Here is an 18,992-nt window from a genome sequence, read left to right as displayed (position 1 = left end):
TAGGCCATTCAGCCCATCAAGTCAGCGCTGCCATTTAAATCATGACTGCTGTTTTTTTTCTTTCTCAATCCCATTCTCCTGTCTTCTCCCCATATTCTTGGCACCCTTACTAATCAAGAACCTATTATCCTCTTCTTCACCACCCTGTGAAGAAACTTCTCCTCATCTCTGTTCTAAAGGGATGTCCTTCTATTCTGAAGTTTTGTACTCTGGATCTGGAATCCCACAATTTGGAAGCATCTTCTCCATGTCCACTCTATCCAGACCTTTCAATTTTCAGTATGTTTTGATGAGATTCCCCCCAATCTTTCTAAACGTCAGTGAGTGCAGGCCCAGAGCCATCAAATACACCTCATATTCTTGGGTACTTCCAGATCGTAAAACACTCTACTATCAATACACTCTCTTTTATTCCATAATCCCCGGGATTAGTCTCATAAATCTTTTTAGATATGGGGCCCAAAACTGATCTCAGTGCTACAAATGTTGTCTGATCAACATTTGTAAAGTATCAGCATTATGTATATGCCTATATATTCTAGTCATCTCAAAATTAATGCTAACATTGCATTTGCCTTCCTTACTACTGACCCAACTTGCAAGGCAACCTTTAGAGAATCCTTCACTTGGACTGCTGAGTTCCTCTGTATCCATGCTTTCTGAATTCCCTCCCCATTTAGAAAATACTTATTATTGCTTCTATCCAAGTGCATGACCTTGCATTTTCTTTTGCTGTATTCTATCCCTAACTTGATTTGGTAGAGGCGGGAAAAAACTTATTTTCTTCTTTGACCCCTTGAGACTCAGCATCCAAAAACTGGTGAGGTCAGGTTTTTGGCTGTGTGGAAGAAGGAAGGTTGGAATGAGATGATAATGAAAGTAGAAAATGAGAAGAAGAAGCTCAGTAGAACTAAGAGCCAAGAAATCACTTTAATTTTATCATTGCTGGTAGAATGATGCCAATTTTCACTTATGACAGCTTCACTGAGAATCCAGTCATTATATTAAAGCTCCCAGGAAAATTACAAGGGATAGGAGTCCAGACTAAAGTTGCAATCCAAACTGTACTAGCAATCTTGTCAACTGGACCAAAGTTCTAAAAGCATGTGCTCAAGTCATGGTGGATGGAGAATTTAAGTTCACTTCAATCAATACATTTGGGATGAAACAAAATCTAGCATAAGAAATGGTGACAAAAATATTGATTGCTTAAAAAAGAAAATGTGGCCTTTATGCCTGGTCAATAAGTAACAGAGGACCATAGCATTATGGCTTTCTCTTAACTGACCTCTCATATGAAGCTTGTCCTGCAGAAGAACAAAAGATGAAAAGAGTGAAGAATTTAGTTTTGAGACATGGCAATGGCTGGCTTTATGAGTGGTTTGTTTGATAACAGATTTGATTATCAGATGTATAAATAGATAATGATACATTGCAGAAATTTTTAAATAGCCTTAATCCCGAGTTGGAAAGGCAAAGGAAAATTTAAGACTTTGTCTAAAATAAAATTATTTCCAATATGAAAGGCTGCTTGTAATTTCTCTGATATGAAAAGAAATGCCATTTACAAGCTCAAAGCAGCCTGTTGAAAGCCTACCATTTCGGCACCAACTGCTTAGACACAGCTAACTGGAGGAAATGGTGTCCATTATTGATTGATTCTTTTGAACAACAGTTTGCAATCTTCCTGGTCTTTGATCTCCGTTCTGCTTCTCAACTGCACTGTTATCATTCAGCACATGACAACACTTCATTATACATGCATCACCCAACAAGTCCTTCTCCATCTGGGAGTTTGAAATTGGCAGTTTCCCAGTTGAATGAAAATGAAAATTCATTCATGAAAATGAATTGAGTCTGTGCAGCACTAATCGTTGTCCTTGCTACAAGTTCTCCTAAGTTAACAGTTTGTTTCTTCCCTTGGTTTTTGGACATAGCAACAAGTAATTTTGAAATTGCATAATCGTAATTCTCACATTAGTATGGAGGTGAGGGGGTTGGAGAGTTATTAGCAGTGAGCGGGAGGTTTGAGCTAATGGACTTGTCCTAGTGAACCGGTGCAGACTCAAAAGGCTGACATGGCCTGTTTCCGCTCCGTAAATGGTTATATGGTTATGGTTATATGTCATTTTATAGATATACTATTTAGAAAAATCACATTAAGAAAACAATTTCCTTTCAGAATCGGGTTCATTTTGACAGTTATCTGTGAGTGTGATATCTACTTGTGTAATAGTTGCTAATAATGTGATCTGTAAAAGTGTATTGAGCCCAAGAGTCCTCACTTAACATTATTCAGAGCACATATCCTCACATGGGTTAATTATCTTTTAGCATTTTCTGTAAAAGATCTAAATTTCTCTCCCTAGTGATCTTCTATATTATATAGGTATAACTATATGGTTATGAATTAGTTGGCTGATAAAAATTGAACAGGCCTATGCAATATCTACATTGTCTCTTCCATCTCATTGGATACTTCTTCAGAAACCTAATCTAAGCTCATGAAACACAACTTGTCTTAAACAAATTCATGCTGTCTGTCCTTTTTTTTATAACCTTTTATTTATTGCACCGTGAACCATATCAACAACAATATATACAAATGTTCTTCATTAAATGTAGTGACATTTTTTCTTTTTTCTCCCCCCTTCCCTCCCTTCCCTTCCCACCCCCCTCAAAAGCCAATAAATGTCTGTCCTTGAATACATGAAGGATTTCTAAAATTGCATCTGCAGTTAGTTAATCTTTCTTTAGAAATAAAGATTTTTCATTTTTTTGTGTGAATACAGATGAAAATACATGCTAATAACAAGGCAAGGAAACCAATATGCATGGAAAAGGTTTGAGATTTGCTCACATACATTTTGTGCCCAATTTTTATTGTCCTTGAGAAGGTGGTGGTGAGCCATCTTCTTTAACCACTGCTATCTTTCTGATGAAGGTACTCCCACAATGCTGTTGATAGGAAGTTCTAAGACCTAGATCAAGTGGTATGAAGGAAAGACAGTGTACTTCTGTCACGATGAAATGTGACTTGAGGAGGAACTTCCAGTGGTTGTATTCTTTTGCACCTAGTACGCCTTGGTGGTAGAGACTGGGTTTGGGAGGAGCTATTGGAGAAGCATTGGTAACCACATTGCATTTTACAGATGGTACTCCATGTTATTGACGTGTTGTGCTTCTAGAAAATGGTCTATATTGTAACTTTCCATAACACAAAGCCATTACCTGCATTTATGTCAAGAAATGCACACTGAAAAAAAATTGTTTCTTTGTCTCCAATGTGACTGTGAACAGGGTTATTTCCAGGGACCTCTCTTGGAGCTAGCATCTGTGACAAAGCTACACCAACACCTTTAATATCTACAAAGTCTGAGGAGATTTGACATATCATCAAATACTCCATAAAACTTCTATGGGTGTATCATTGAACGTATACGGTCTGTTTTAGTAACTCCCAGGAATGTAGAAGGCTGCAGAAAGTGCAATGCCTAACCAAGTACATCACAGGCACTGACCTCTGTTACAAGCCCAAAGGACCCCAAAACCTTTGGGGCAGCAATAGATATTAAACACGACAAATAGTTACTTAAACAAAAGTTGTTTTTAATTATCTTAAACATGGAAACAGAATCAAATTTTAACTTATCATTATTAACTAATCTAACTTAACCCCCTTCTAATTCTAAGTGCATGTGTATGAAATGTGTGTGTAAATTTAAGAAAAGTTCTTTGGTTCACAGTTCAATCTCATTACTCATTCTTCCAAGTTCACTGATTGCAGGCAATTCTTGTACCAGGCTTTGGTGCTTGAAAGGTAAATGTTTACTGCTCAGGAAGGTTCTTATAGGTTTGCAGAGAGAGAGATGTGTTGTTCCAGGATTTCCAGAACTGAAGTACCACCATTAGTCACCTCAATGTCTTGCTAATGAAACTTGCCCCATAAGGTTTCTCCAGATGATAACCTCTTTCTTTCAGGCTACCACAGACTTTCTCTCTATTCCACTTATTCCAAGAGAAACATCAGACAGATAGCACTTCCAGCTATCCACCACTCTGGAGCTTCTGTTTCAGTTCCAACAAGCTTCTCCTGGCTTTCTGTCACACACAGTCAAAGACTCCCTTCTGTCTCTCTTTCTCTATCTGAGATTCAAAACTGCTAGCAGCATGTCCTCTCTCTCACTTGCAAAACCCCTGACCTTCTCCAGCAAACAATAGGAGTTAGTCTTCTGCTCCATCTGTTGTTTTAGGTAAACAAACCTCTCAATGACCTATGAGTGAGCACTTTGTAGAGAGGTCAAAAGACTTGCAAAAAGGTCAAAAACAGACAACCTGGCTCTGGTTGTTCTTCCAAGACAATAGTCTATACATTTCATGACATCATTTCAATTAGCACGTACTTGTGAAATGTGCATAACATTCTTCATAGTTTCTGTAAAGTCACTGGATATGAATTCTTCAGTATTTCAAATAGGTTCTGATTTAAAGTGTGTGTATGTATGCGACCCTCTCTAATTTTACCAATTTATCTCCCAAAAATATTCCCAAATATTCCATCACACCTCCCATCCATTCAAGACATCAAGAAGGCAGCCAACATCATCTGAAGTCTTTTGTGTTTCTCAACAACATAAAGGACCCCCATCAATCTGGTCACAATCTCTTTTTGCAGCTATCTTCAGGCAGAAGGTATAAAAGTCCAGTACGTCCAGGTTTAAGAAAAGTTTTTATCCAATAATTATCAGGCTCTCAAACCTTCCCATATTATCCTAAAATAGTCCAGGACCACAAAATGATTGCACTATTGAAAACTCACTTTTTAAATATCTTACACTAACTACAATTGTGAATATTTATCGATTTGCCCTTTATTTATTATCTATTTTTCTGTTTTGCCACATTGTAGTAATTTAATGTACATTATTATAGTTGGTGGATCTTGTGGATCTGTTTGGCTGCAGCAACAAAGAATTTTGGGGCATCTGTTCTTTGTATTCTATCTATAACAATAATGACATACTCATTACTCATTTGCCTACCAACCAAACAAATCCACCACAGATGCCATCTCCCTTGCACTGGAACTCCTGGATGCCAAGAACTGCTGTACTGTTCACAGACTGCAGATCCACTTTCAATATCATTGCCCCAGCAAATTCATCCCCAAATCTCTGTATCTAAGCCTCAGTGCCCCCTCTGCAACTGGATCTTTGACTTCCTGTTTCACAGATTGCATTCATTGAAGATGGGTTACAATCTTGAGGGACCTACACGGGCTGCAGGGTGTTGCTGACTTGCAGTCAGGGACTTCCACTGGCAGTGGACTGTTGGAGACTGGTTCGTGGGAGCCAGGTATTGGAGCCGAAATTCCAAAGGGTGTTGGGGGCAACAAAGAGTCCCAAAGGGCCTCGGTTTCTGAAGGCTTCCAGATCATATCAGAGGTTTGGACCTGGAGTTTGGGTGGCCAATGAATCAAACAGAAGTTTGTGTGGCTGCAGAGGCTGCAGGAGCACTGGAGTCGAATCCACGGACACTCAGTGACCTTGAAGGAACTATCTTTTGCTTCTCTTTCTCTTGTATTTTAAGGAGCACCGGGAAATACTAATGGAGCCTCTTTGTCTGCCTTGCAGCAGGCAGAAATTATATACATGATATACTTTAATGTTACTTTTTAAAAATATTTTATTTAAAATTTTCCATACATGTAATTAATAAACTTTTAACTAAAACAGTGTTAATTAATTTTAGATATTACAATGGTTACATGATGGTTTTTACCCCACCCTCGCCCTCCCCTCCCTTCCTCCCTATATATAGTTATACGAAGTATAGAAAAGAAAGAAGAAAATAGTTTCCTGGATTGTTCGATGGGTCGATTCACACACTTGGACCCCACAGTATTTATATGACCATTTTAGGGAAGAAGATTACCACAGGTCTCAAGAGGCTAGAAATACATTTTTACTTATTTACCCCTAAACTATGCATATCCGGGCCCCAAATTTGCAAAATGGTAGCATATTTCTTTTTTTTAAATGTATATATTAATCATAATAAATCATTACAATAAAAGTTAAAACAAATACATGATATTTTACCCCATACTACAAGCTGGTAAAAATATTGTTGAACCTAACTTTTCCCACAAATATCCTCTCAGTTGAAGATAGCAAAAAAAGTGTATTCTGGGTTATTCCATATTTATTCCTTATTTGCTGAAATAACATCAATTGACCTTGTTCATGACAATCTTCAATAATTTTAATGCCTCTATGAAACAAAGTATTTAAAAATTGGTTATCTTAGTAAAAGGTATAAGATTATTTTGAATCAAAGGTGCCTTAGGTGATATACTTCCTTTTGTTCTAATTTTGTTATTTAGTAATCAAATGTTTCAACAATGGTGCTTCTTTCACACTGGTTATTAACTTTGAATCCCATTTATATATAAATTCCTCTGCTAATTTCTCTCCTATATTATCCAATTCTATTTTGACCCATGCCAGTTTTCCTGATCCCTCAAAAAAATCTCATTTGAGCCACTTGTTAATAATTCTTAAAATTAGGAAGCTGTAAACCTCCCAATTCATATTTTCATGTTAATCTTTCTATAGAAGCTCTTGACACTTTACCTTTTCAAAGAAATTTCCTTACATGTTTATTTAATACTTGGAAAAAAAATTTGTGGTAATAGTATTGGTAAGGTTTGAAAAAGATATTGTATTCTTGGAAAAATATTCATCTTAATACAATGTAACCTTGCTTCTAATGTTATTAGCAAGGTCATCCATTTTTTAAAAATCTTCGACTTTTTTAAGTAATGGTAAATAATTCAGTTTATATGGATTATTTAAATCATTATCTAATAACCTATTTTGGCAATTGAGTAGTTTTTTTCAACGATGACTATAATCCCTTGAATAAGGGGCATAATTTCAATTTTATCCCAATTTATTTTATAACCTGAAATCTTACCATCTTCTTCCAAATTTAAATGTAGCTTCCGTAAGGAGGTCTCAGGATATGTCAGATATATTAAAACATCATCTGCAAATAAACTAATTTTATACTCTTCCTGACCAACCTTCAACCCCTTAATTTCTAAGTAACTCCTAATTACCTCTGCTAGTGGCTCTATAGCTAAAATAAACAAAGCTAGAGATAAGGGACAACCTTGTCTGCTGGATCTCACTAGTTGAAATGGAGCAGACGTTTTCAGATTAGTTGCTACTTTCGTTTTAGTGTTATTATATAGTGCCTTAATCCTGTTTATAAAGGTTTGACCAAATCCATATTAATCTAACACTTTAAACAAAAAGTCCCACTCCATCTATCAAATGCTTTTTCTGCATCTAGAGCCACTGCTGTACTCAAATCTTTCCTTCTTTGTGCTAAATATATAATACTAATTAGCCTAGCTACACTATCTGCTGATTGTCTCTTTTGCACAAATCCTGTCTGATCCATGTTTATTAATTTAGGCAATAATTTAGTAACTCTGTTACCCAGTATTCTGTCAAGAATGTTGTAATCTGCATTTAATAATGAAATAGGTCTATACGATGAAGGTTTTAAAGGATCTCTATCCTTTATTGGTATCATAATAATTATTGCAGTTGAAAATGAATCTGGGAGAGTATGAGTTGTTAACGTTTGATCTAACATTTCCATAAAAATAGGAATCAATACATCATTAAATTCTTTATAAAATTCAGGTGGGAAACCTCCCCTGGGTATTATTACCTTCTAATAAACTCAATGCCTCCTTCATCTCTAATAATGTTACATTTTTAATGAATTATTACGTGACAATAAAAGGAACCTTGAACACAATCACAACAAACACTGGCTCTCCTCAGTCCCGACCTTACAGCCAAAGACCATTCCAACTCTATCTTCAAATTTGTCAATGACACAAGGGTAAGCTGGGTATCAAATAACAGTGAGACAGAGTTGTGAAAAGAGATTGAAAATCTGGTGGAATGGCGCCATGACAGCAATTTCTCTAAACATTAATTGATTGTTCATTGACTTCTGGAGAAGGAGCAAAGTCCACATCCCTGTTAACATGATTAATGGTGCTGAAATGGATAGAGTAGATTGCTTCAAGTTCTTAGGAATAAATATCTCCAATGACCTAGATGATTCACAGCATGATATAGGAGCTGCTCAAGATCAGAAGCTACGGAAAGTAATGAATGCAGCTCAGATATAATGCAAATATCGTCCCCTCTATGGACCCCATCTGCATCTTTCACTGCCTAGGAAAGGCAGCCAGCATATTGAAAGACCAATCATAGCCTTGACACACTCTTTTCTCCCTCCTTCCATCAGGGAGAAGGCTTAAAGTCAGTTTCTTCCCTGCAGCTGACAGGCTCGTGAATGAATTCTGAAACAGGGGTATCATACTGCCTTTGCTTGGTACTAATTAATATTCCTTTTTGTTTCAATCTTACACTCTGTAATTGTGGTCTTTACAGAGCTATATGAATGTTAGAGAAGAACCCTTCTCGCTGTAGTGGTTATTTTGTGACAAATGCACTTAAACCTAAAGGTGACTGAGACTATTTCAGTTCCTTGATTTCTCTAGACCTTTAACATAGTTGAAAGAAACAATTTCCTTTCATACCTCCAGTTGCTTGCTAGCTCTGTGAGACTGCTCTAGTTTTATTACATCTTTTCTTATTTAAGTATCAGCAGATTGTGACCAAACATAAGCCCTTCTGGTCTTTGCATGATACCTCAATTTTTCCACTTTCCTCATCTATTTTGGCAACATAAATCAAAGGTTATGAAGTTAGGTTCCTTCTTCTGAAGTACAACCAACTCTATTTCCTTACTGCATAGTCCTGGTCCAGATTTGTTTGAAAAGCTTTAGCTGAATAAGCTATGCATCAGATCGGCTCAATCTCCAGGCTCTTTGAAGCAGGAAAGCAATTCATCCTGAGGGAATAACTAGACGGTAGAGATTAAAGACTCCGCTTTGGACAACGACATTAAAGTGGATGAGAGAGATTAGTTGAGCAGATCAACAGTGAAATGTTGCCAGATTTAGAGGGTAATTGTAAGTTAATTGGAAAGAATACAGACCACGCAGAATCACGTGCTGATGACAAATCAGTATTGAATGTAATTGCAAAAATATATGACAATCCAGTTATTTAAAGAGGTATTATTATACAGTTTACCATGCGCTCACAACCAAAAAAGTAAGGATACTTACTATCCAGAAATAGTTTGTGAAACTAATAGATGTCTTTCAAAAGATGATATTAGCTTAAATGGTTTTGCATTGTCCACTTAAAATACTGTTTTCAGGAGATGATAAGAACCCAACCAAATCTTTCCAACATCACTTTAGAAAAGTGATGATGCAACCAAATAAATGTCTTCATCAACAGTTCTATCACCTTGCACATCATCGGTTCAGAAATGTACCCTGATTTGAAGTTCCAGGAGGTTTCATGAAAGCTATCATTTAATCTTTTCATCATTTAAGGTCTTATTTAACTCTGTGTCTTATCTTGTAAAACTTTCTTTTCTTTCCTACCAGCTGATTTAGCAAATCCAAGCCTTAGGATCATTAAAGTTCGAGGACTAAAAATATCTCGCCATTGCTGATGACCAGGTGACCCATTGATAATAAGGCTGCAGTTGCTAAAATTCCAGAGTGACACTGAAATAAGGAGCAACAGTGACTTCAGAAACTTTTTCCACTCCAAAAAAAAGTGCAAAAAATTATTACTAGTGGATTGAGGTTAATTGAAAGTCATGTCTGATGAGTAGCACAAAACAAGCTACATCATCACATCACTCATTTTAATTAACTTCAAAGGCAAAGTGTGATGCTGCTGTTGACAGAAACTCACCTTCAAATTCTTCCTCAAATAACGGTTATACATGATTAGTTTTGAATGTAGAACTAACATTTTGCTTAAATGCAGACCGTGATTGATCAGTAATGAGAAATTACAAACCCAATTGTATAACATAATTTATTAATTTTCAGTTATTTGAAAATTGCTAAAATAGCAAAGTTAATTGACTGTACCTAAAGTTAAATCGTCTCAATCGAACAGTGATAGTCATAGCTCTTCACTGCCAGGATTGTGTTATCACTTGCATAGGCAAATTTAATGCTAGTTAGCACTTATCATAATATTCATGACTTCCTCTTTAACTCCATAGGACACCTAAAGCTGCTGCACAGGTTAATAGTGTTGTGAAGAAGATGTATGGTCTGTTGATCTTCATTAACAATGGGAATGAGTTCAAGAGCTGTGAGGCAATATTGCAGCCATATAAGACCTTAATTAGACCCCTCCTTGGAATATTGTGTTCAGTTATACTCACCTCACCACAGGAAGATGTGGATGCAATGGAAAGGATTTACAAGAATGCTGGCTGAATTGGGAGAGCAGGCCTCATACATTGAGTGAACTTGGTCTTTTCTGCTTAGAATGAGGGTCTGACCTGATAGAGGTTTATAAGATGATGAAAGGCATTGATTATGTGGCTGGCAAAAGGATTTTCCCAGGGCTGAAGTGAGGGAGGGGGGGCATAGATTCTAGGTGCTTGGATGTAAGAACAGGAGCGATCTGAGAGATAGGTTCTTTACACAGTCAGTGCTTGGGAAGTGGTAATGATGGAGGAGGCAGGTACAATAGGATTTTTTAAGAGAATATTAGATAGGTCCATGGAACTGAGAAAAATGGAGGGTTATGCAGTTTGGAAATTCTATTTCTGTTGTACAATAGTTTGATAGGTCGGCTCAACACTATGAGCTGAAGGGCCTGTATTGTGCTGCAGATACAAAACATTTTAAAAATCAGAAATCACAAAATAAGATTTTCAGAAAGTCAACATCGCTGAGGATCTGTCACAAGGGAAGGCTATATCACCAGTGACTATACTTTGTGAGGTGTCTGAGAAGATTCGATATCTCAAAGAAAGTTCTCGAAAACTTCTACAGGTTACCGTGGGGAGTATTCTGCCTAGTATGGAGACACCAACTCTCAGGACAAGAATAAACTCCAGAGGGTAGTTAATTCAGCCTGCGACATCACAGGCACCAGACTTCACTCCATCGAGGACATCTACATGAGATGGTGTCTTAAAAAAGTAGCCTCTTTCCTCAAAGACTCCCACCACCCAGGCTATGCCCTCTTCACTCTGCTACCATCCGGAAAAAGATATAGGAGCCTAAAGACGAGCCCTCAATGGCACAAGGACAGCTTCTTCCCTACTGTCATCAGATTCCTAAATAATCATTGAACCAAAGACACTGCCTTACTTTTTGTGCACAATTATTTTTATTTATTTTATTTATATAATGTTGTAAGATGGTTATAATATGAATGTTTTCACTATGACGCTGCCACCAAACATCAAATTTCATGACTTGTTCATGACAATAAATTCTGATTCTGAGGTATCTGACATCTAATCACTAGCATCTAATCACTGACAACATACTCAATGACACTGATTTTAGCCAATTCCAGACTTCATTGCAACCTTGACATCTTGGCATCAAGGAATTCGAGTAAAATTGATGTCACTGAGTATCAAGGGCAAAACACTTCATGAATGGAGTTGAAGATTATGCATGTAGATTTAATGTTAGATCTAAAATATGTCTACTGCCCCAAACATGTTGCCAAAATATTGATTTGTTACTTGCCTAAAATATAATGTGATGAATATTGTGAAATTAAGAGATTTGTGCACAGACACATTCTACGATTACTGCACTAAGTAAAATCTTTTATTTCTCAATGTTTCTTTCTGATTAATTAAGAAGGAACATTTTTGGTTTCCCTGCTCACTCAATGATACAAAGTTACTCTTTCCTTTGCTACCCTATTAGCAGCTTGCAGCTTCGGTAAATGTGACCCTTAATTGTTTGACCGTAAACATTCACAAACAGGCTTAATTACAATTAGCATTTCATATTAAACAGCCCACTGCAACTAAATTTGACAACTATCTATATGTAAATATGCGATCATCGTACACTTAAATTATCCCATTCACATATTCTAACTTAAAGGACAGTAAAACTCAGCTGAGACAATTATGAACACGTGAAAAAGTCTGCATATGGATCTTTTATGCAGGAATACCTTCATTAATTCAACAATATGCTGAAGCTTCAAGGGTTTGAATGGTATTATGAATGGGCCAAAAAATAGCAGATTGAGTTGAATGCAGACAAGTGTGAAGTGATGCATTTTGGAAGGGCAAACCAAGTTAGGATATACTCATTAAATATTAGGGCACTGAGGAGTGCAGAGGAGCAAAGAGATCTAGGAATACAGATACATTATTCCTTGAAGGTGGCACTGCAGGTAGACAGGGTTGTAAAGAAAGATCTTAGCCTTTATAAATCAAAGTTTTGAGTATAGTAGTTGGAATGTTATGATGAAGTTGTTTAGGACATTGCTGAGGCCAAATTTGGAATATTGTGTACAGTTCTGGTCACCTAACTGTAGGAAGGATATCAATAAGATTAAAAAGTGCCTTCAGGAGTTGAGTTAAAGGGAAAAATTAAACAGGTTAGGACTTTATTCCAAGTTTATAAAATGCAAAGTATAATTGAGAACTTTGTAAATTATGCAAGATACTAGACTGGAACCATTTTCTGTACAATCTTAAACCTTATTTTATGGTCTTGCAACCAGATTCAGACCCATGAATTGTAATGCAGTTTTTTTTAAACAGTATCACAAAAAGAAGGAGTAAAATAACTCTAATTGTGGAGGATCTAATAAAAAGAAGCACCTGTAACAAGAATAATGTGTTGAAATCAGATCTCTCCAAATTCGGGGTATAGTGTTTGGGTGAAATTTGGATCTGACTTATTCCTGACTAAGGACTCAAAGAATCAACCTGTTACATATTTTGAGTCTTGGGGTTTATTTTCTGCAGGTCGAGACACATCATTTTCTGACACCGCAGTAATGATACAGCATGATTGTTAAAAGAGAAAATTTGATATAGGTTTACAAGATTATGAGAAGTATAGACAGAGTGGCTGCAAGAAGACTTTTTCCACTTAGATTGGGGAGATAAATATGAAAGGTCTTAGTTTTAAGCTGAAAGGGGAAAGGTTTACGGGGAACATAAGGGCAAAGTTCTTCATTCAGAAAGTGGTGGAAGTGTGGAATGTGGAATCTGATGTGGTGAATGCGGGCTTGATCTTGAGTTTTAAGAATAGATTGGATAGATACATGGATGGGAGAAGTCTGGAGGGTTATGGAATGGGAACAGGTCAATGGGACCAGCAGAATAATGGTCAGCACAGACTAGAAGGTCTGAATGGCTTGTTTTCTGACTGTAGCATTCTATGGTTCTATAGTATGAAAGAGAAAAATATATACTATGGTACTAAATTAACTTCAGAGTACCAGTGTCATTCAACAGGTAACTCAGCCTGACCAGTTGATATAACATCTCAATTGCTAATTGAATTGGAGATGCTACCTGTCATCTGTGATTCCAACAACTTTCGTTTTGGGTGGGAAAAATTGTATTATGGTCTTTGCAAGTTGAGCACCAATCACAATCAGGAAACTGACCAACAACGGCTACCAGGAACACATTTGTATTTACCATCAGCAGTAATACTGTTGTTTGCAGTACTTTGGCTGAAATGGCCACAAAGCAGCTTTGTTCACTTTCATTCATTGATGCAAAAGAGTGGGCAGGCAACAGTAGTGTTAACTCTGCAATGTGATTTGTAGACTCTTTCCACTGAGGGCAGGGGAGGTTGGAACAAGAGGCCATGAGTTAAAGGTAAGGGGGCAACACTTTAGGATAAATATTAGAGGTGGCTTTTTCACTCAGCGAGTGGTAGCAGAATGGAATGAACTTCCGAATGAGATAGTTGAGTCAGGGTCCCTTCTGTCATTAAAGAGAAGGTTGGATGTGTACATGGAGGTTGGAGGGTTATTGGCGGTGAATGGGAGGTTTGAGCTAGTGGAGTTGTTCTAGTGAACCGGTGCGGACTCGAAAGGCTGACATGGCCTGTTTCTGCTCCGTAAATGGTTATATGGTTATATGGTATCCTCAGATTGCATTGAGTAAGCACAGATTTGACACACAGCTAGGAAACACCTTGTTTGTACTGCTTGGCAGTGAATCTCACTCTTCTGGCCAGGACAGAGCATTACATATGTGCACTTCTAAGCATGCCCAAAACTAATTTCTCAAACAGTAACATTTAAATACATTTTAATTTTGTATGTAGGTCTTTGCAAATTGAACACCAATTCAATTCATAGTCTGAAAACTTGCCAACAAGTACTACCAGGAGCACTTTTATATTTGCCGTCAGTAGTAATGTTGCTGTTTATGGTACTGAGGTTTCCAATGCTTCAACCACCTGTGCTAAGCAAGATTATAAAATGCAAAGTATAATTGGAGAACTTTATAAATTATGCAAGATACTAGACTAGAAGCATTTTCTGTCCAATCTTGAACCCTGTATTATGGTCTTGTAACCAGATTCAGACCCATGAGTTGTAATGCAGTATTTTTTTTTACTGTATCACAAGAGAACTCCATTTGTGGCAAATCTAATAAAAGGAAGCACCTTTAACAAGAATAACTTGTTGGAATATTTCAACCAGTGGGTCAACTGCAAGGGATCATAGATTTAAAATAATTGGGAAATACTGAGATGGTATTATTATGCAAAATAATAACCAAAGCTAGTTCAAAAAATTATTTTCCAAGGAATGGATAATTCAGTATTGAAAAACTGAAAGGGTTATGGACAAAGAGCAGGAATGCCTGCTAAAGCTGAGCAATTTTTTTTTAAACAATATCCATGCTCTATTTATTGCTGTGAGTTTCTGTGATTCTAATCTGGTGGAATGCAAGATAAATTCCACAATTAATTTCATTATGTTTTGCAACTTTTAATTGAAGCAAAAATGTGGCTGGATTGCATGATATCCCAAAGGTCTCCCAAACAGAACAAGTTCAGCAGAAAATATTGCGGAAAGTATAAATAGCTGTTCATATTAGTTGGAGGTTTAGAACTGCTTTAAAATTTAACGGTAAATTTCTGCTAAATCCAGTCTAATATCTCAAGTGATTTTTCTGGGAGAAAATAGGTGATCAGGTCAGGATGAGAGTGTAGGTGACCACAGTCTATCGAATGCTTGCATGGTACTTTGTCAAGCTGGACAATGCACAAGGACTGATGTGCAGTGAATGCTCGGAGGCACTTGAAAGTTTTGTTATCCTTATAAAACGCAAGGAAAAACTACGAGAGCGTTGCCAAATCCATGTCATATAAGGACTGTGCACTATGGATGACATTCATGGCGTCAAACAGAAAGTGCTACGTGTAGACTTTTTTTTTCCTTTTAACGTGAAGGTTTCAGCTGTTCTTGCAATGCTTTTCCTTTTGTTTACACTGCAAAGTGCTGTTTCCTTATGCTTTACCGGCGTATTTCCTCACCAGGACTGTGGGAGCACACGCGCGATCTGTACCGATCAGTGCCTCTGCATTTTGAAACCACATCTATTTTAGGGCTGCCAGTGGTGACTTACCAGGATACTGTTTTTATTGTGTGTTAATAACTTTGAAGATGCCCTCTTTGAAAATCAGATTTCTCCGAGTCCGGGGCATAGTGTTTGGGTGAAATTCGGATCCGACTTATTCCCGACTGGGGACTCGAAGAATCAACCTGTTACATCTTTTGAGTCTTGGGGTTTATTTTCTGCAGGTCGAGACACATCACTTTCTGACGCCGCAGTAACGATGCAGCAAGATTGTTAAAGAGGAACGTCAATCTTTCGAGAACGATTGGAAGTGTTGAAGAACAATCGTCGCCTAAGTGGATTCTATTATTAATTAAGCTGTGGAGCCGAGGAATAAAAATCCCAATGTTATTGCTATTCACATTGGCCTTCGTGTTTGCTGACTTTCGCCTTCATGGCACCAAAGCTCAAGGTGGTTCTATTAAGGCTTTGCGATCCTCTGCTGTACAGAGAGATGGTAAGTTAAAAATGTTTCTTTATTTATTGCATGCAAGTATTTAAAGTTGTTGGAGTCACACATTAGTTTCAGCTAATAAATGCGCTAGTGTTGTTTAGCGACTCCTGTTGGGCTGAATGCAGCGAAGAAAACACGTAAACTTCAAAACTTTGTGCCGTTTCCCCCAAAATATATCCAGCAAATTTTCGACTTCTTGCCAGGACATTTAATGTGTCTCCGTGAGACGTTCCAACTGCCCTTTCCTCCCCCCCCCCCCCCACATAGTTGGCATTTTTTTGCGAGGCGCTCGTGTTCTTCATTTATGTAATTTTACAGCCCGTTTGTGACAATGCAACATATTTTTCACTGGTCCTTCGTATCTCTCAAGGACTTTAGCCGGTATTTCCACGCAGCTGGAGAGCACGAAAATAACTAACTGCATATATAATTTAAACTGAAACCTTAAATGCAATTTTTTAAATGATGTAAAATCAGTTCAGCTTCGAATCTCAGGTGATCGGGTATCCAAGCAGACTTTCAGCTGTGCCTGTATTTAATTACAGTATTATCTCAGTCTAGGCAAAGGACACAAGCACAAGGGTTCGCTGCTCTCCCCATCGCCATGAACGACGGTGGTGTGTGTGCAGTGAAGTCGCAGCAGGAAAGTCAACTCGAAACCAACTTGAGCTGCAGGATTACTTCTTACCGAGAGCGCTTGATCGGGGTGCTGTTGTGCAAAAGCTGACAGATGGGGGTCCATGTTGCAAGGGCTCTGGTTTCAGAGCATGTGGGCGCTGCATTTCAGCTGCAAGAATCATTGCCCCGAGGGAGAGGAGCTATTCTTTGACTGTAATCAGTGCCATTGTCAAACGTGAGGTCCCGTTAAAGCCCAGACCCCTCGCAGATCAATGATCTGTCACCTGACCCGAACAACCGGAGTGATCCAAGAACCGCTGCAGACGCCGTGAGGGTCGTCAATACACAACACTGACCCAAACAACTTCACAGATTCTCCGCAAGAGTTAACCCTTTGAAGGAGCAGCGTGCCCTGGTGCTCAGGAGCAAGTTTGCTGCCGCCTGACGTCATCGGTGATGCGCGATGTGTGACGTCACAGGCGTGTGCGCCTCTGCGGCCGTTCCCGCGGTGCGAACGAGAGGGGCCGCAGGGCGACTCCGAAGCTCGTCATTCAGATGGAGCTTGCAATTTGCAACCAGTTCCATCAATATGAATTGGCAGCGTAACAATACCCCTCCTTAACCTCACCGACTGAAGAAACCCATCTTGCAGCAAACCTGCTGTATTCCTTTGAATTGGCATCAAATCCTGAACGTCAGGGGTAGGTTAGAACGTAGGAGCACCATCGTCGCATGTCCTTCACATGTTTCACTGACGATAGAATCTTGTTACATCGTTAGCCTTGATCCCTATTTTTCGCATTCTGCAATGTCTAATCGTTTAATGCCATGATTGCTACCGTACAATGAACAAAATAACTGATGTATCATCATAAATTAAACAGTTAATTACAAAGAATATTTAAAAAATATACTTCACAGATCTATACACCGATTTGAAATTTATATACAACTTATTTAGATCTGATTTAAATTGAATCCCAACATTAAAATTAATGAATTAATTAGAACAGTTATATTTGGCATTACATTTGAAAGCATATCTTAAATTTTGCCACTTTCTAATTTAACATGGAAATGAGTGGTTTGTCTTTTTAAAATTGACACCTTTTTAAATAATTAAGTGTTGCTCTATTTTTAAAAAAAAGTCTTCTGCTAGTTATTGTGGCTTGAAAATGTAATTTCACAGTTCAATGAAAATAAATTAAATTGCTGAAGAGAAACAGAAAAGTTGCAGATGTTGCAATGCGACTGACTCTCGGAACACCTAATCGGTGTAAACCTCATCTACTGTATTCACTGTATCTGGTGTGGCTTTCCTCTACGTTGGGGAAACCAATTGCTTGATAATGTTTGTGAGTCAAAACCTTGTGCTTTCTTCAGGTCACCATTTTAACTCCCTCCAACCATTTCTACAGTCTGTCCCTGGCAAGATCACACATAAACCTAAGGGGCACCACATCTTATTCCTCCTGCTTTATTCCCCTCTCTCTAACTTTTCTCCTCCTAATAGTCTCTCCCTCTATTTGTTTCTCTACCTCTTACATCTTCTGTTCAATCACCTCTACTTCCCCCCCCCTTTATTATACATTATTTTGCCCCTTCCCTCTAGTTTTGATAAACCATTTCAACCTGAAACGTTAACTGACCATTTCCACCCATAGATGCTGTATGTCCTGTTGAGTTTCTCCACCAACTCTTTGATTATTCTAAATTAAATTGCTGATGGTTTCAGTTATTCTTTCTTCTTCTTTTTCTTCTTTGGCTTGGCTTCGCAGACGAAGATTTAAGGAGGGGTAATGTCCACGTCAGCTGCAGGCTCGTTTGTGGCTGACAAGTCTGATGCGGGACAGGCAGACACGGTTGCAGCGGTTGCAAAGGAAAATTGGTTGGCTGGGGTTGGGTATTGGGTTTTTCCTCCTTTGTCTTTTGTCAGTGAGGTGGGCTCTGCGGTCTTCTTCAAAGGAGGTTGCTGCCTGCCGAACTGTGAGGCGCCAAGATGCACGGTTTGAGGCGATATCAGCCCACTGGCGGTGGTCAATGTGGCAGGCACCAAGAGATTTCTTTTGGCAGTCCTTGTACCTCTTCTTTGGTGCACCTCTGTCACGGTGGCCAGCGGAGAGCTCGCTATATAACACGATCTTGGGAAGGCGATGGTCCTCCATTCTGGAGTCGTGACCTACCCAGCACAGTTGGATCTTCAGCATCACAGTTATTATACCATTTGAATTTGGGTCTCCATATTTTAATGGCCAAGCAATTTTTCAAAGCAGTAGTGAAAGTAGTTAGAAAAAAATAATGAGATGACACAACTAAATGTGTATAAACATTTTAAATAGAAATTATCCAGATAGTTAGAGTC

General features: G+C 38.1%; 1 protein-coding gene and 1 long non-coding RNA gene across 11 annotated transcripts in view; one reads left to right on the top strand and one right to left on the bottom strand.

Moving 5' to 3' along the window:
• pdgfd (platelet derived growth factor d) overlaps positions 1-18,992 on the top strand; it is a 365,062-nt gene that overhangs the window by 176,059 nt on the left and 170,011 nt on the right. For 2 of the 7 annotated variants that reach the window (XM_069891208.1, XM_069891209.1), the window contains one exon: positions 15,744-16,015. In XM_069891208.1, coding sequence (XP_069747309.1) covers positions 15,904-16,015 — 112 coding nt within the window. In that variant the 5' untranslated portion in view covers positions 15,744-15,903. Of the gene's footprint in view, positions 1-15,247; positions 16,016-17,084; positions 17,332-18,992 lie in introns of those variants that run through there. The other 5 variants (XM_069891212.1, XM_069891207.1, XM_069891213.1 and 2 more) reach the window with 4 other exon arrangements.
• Positions 1-18,992, bottom strand: part of LOC138739352 (uncharacterized) — a 188,564-nt gene that overhangs the window by 87,583 nt on the left and 81,989 nt on the right. The gene's annotated exons all lie outside the window — the stretch shown is intronic.

This window comes from Narcine bancroftii, chromosome 7, assembly GCF_036971445.1.
Source record: "Narcine bancroftii isolate sNarBan1 chromosome 7, sNarBan1.hap1, whole genome shotgun sequence".
Lineage (NCBI taxonomy): Eukaryota > Metazoa > Chordata > Chondrichthyes > Torpediniformes > Narcinidae > Narcine > Narcine bancroftii.
This window is presented reverse-complemented; position numbering and strand designations above follow the sequence as displayed.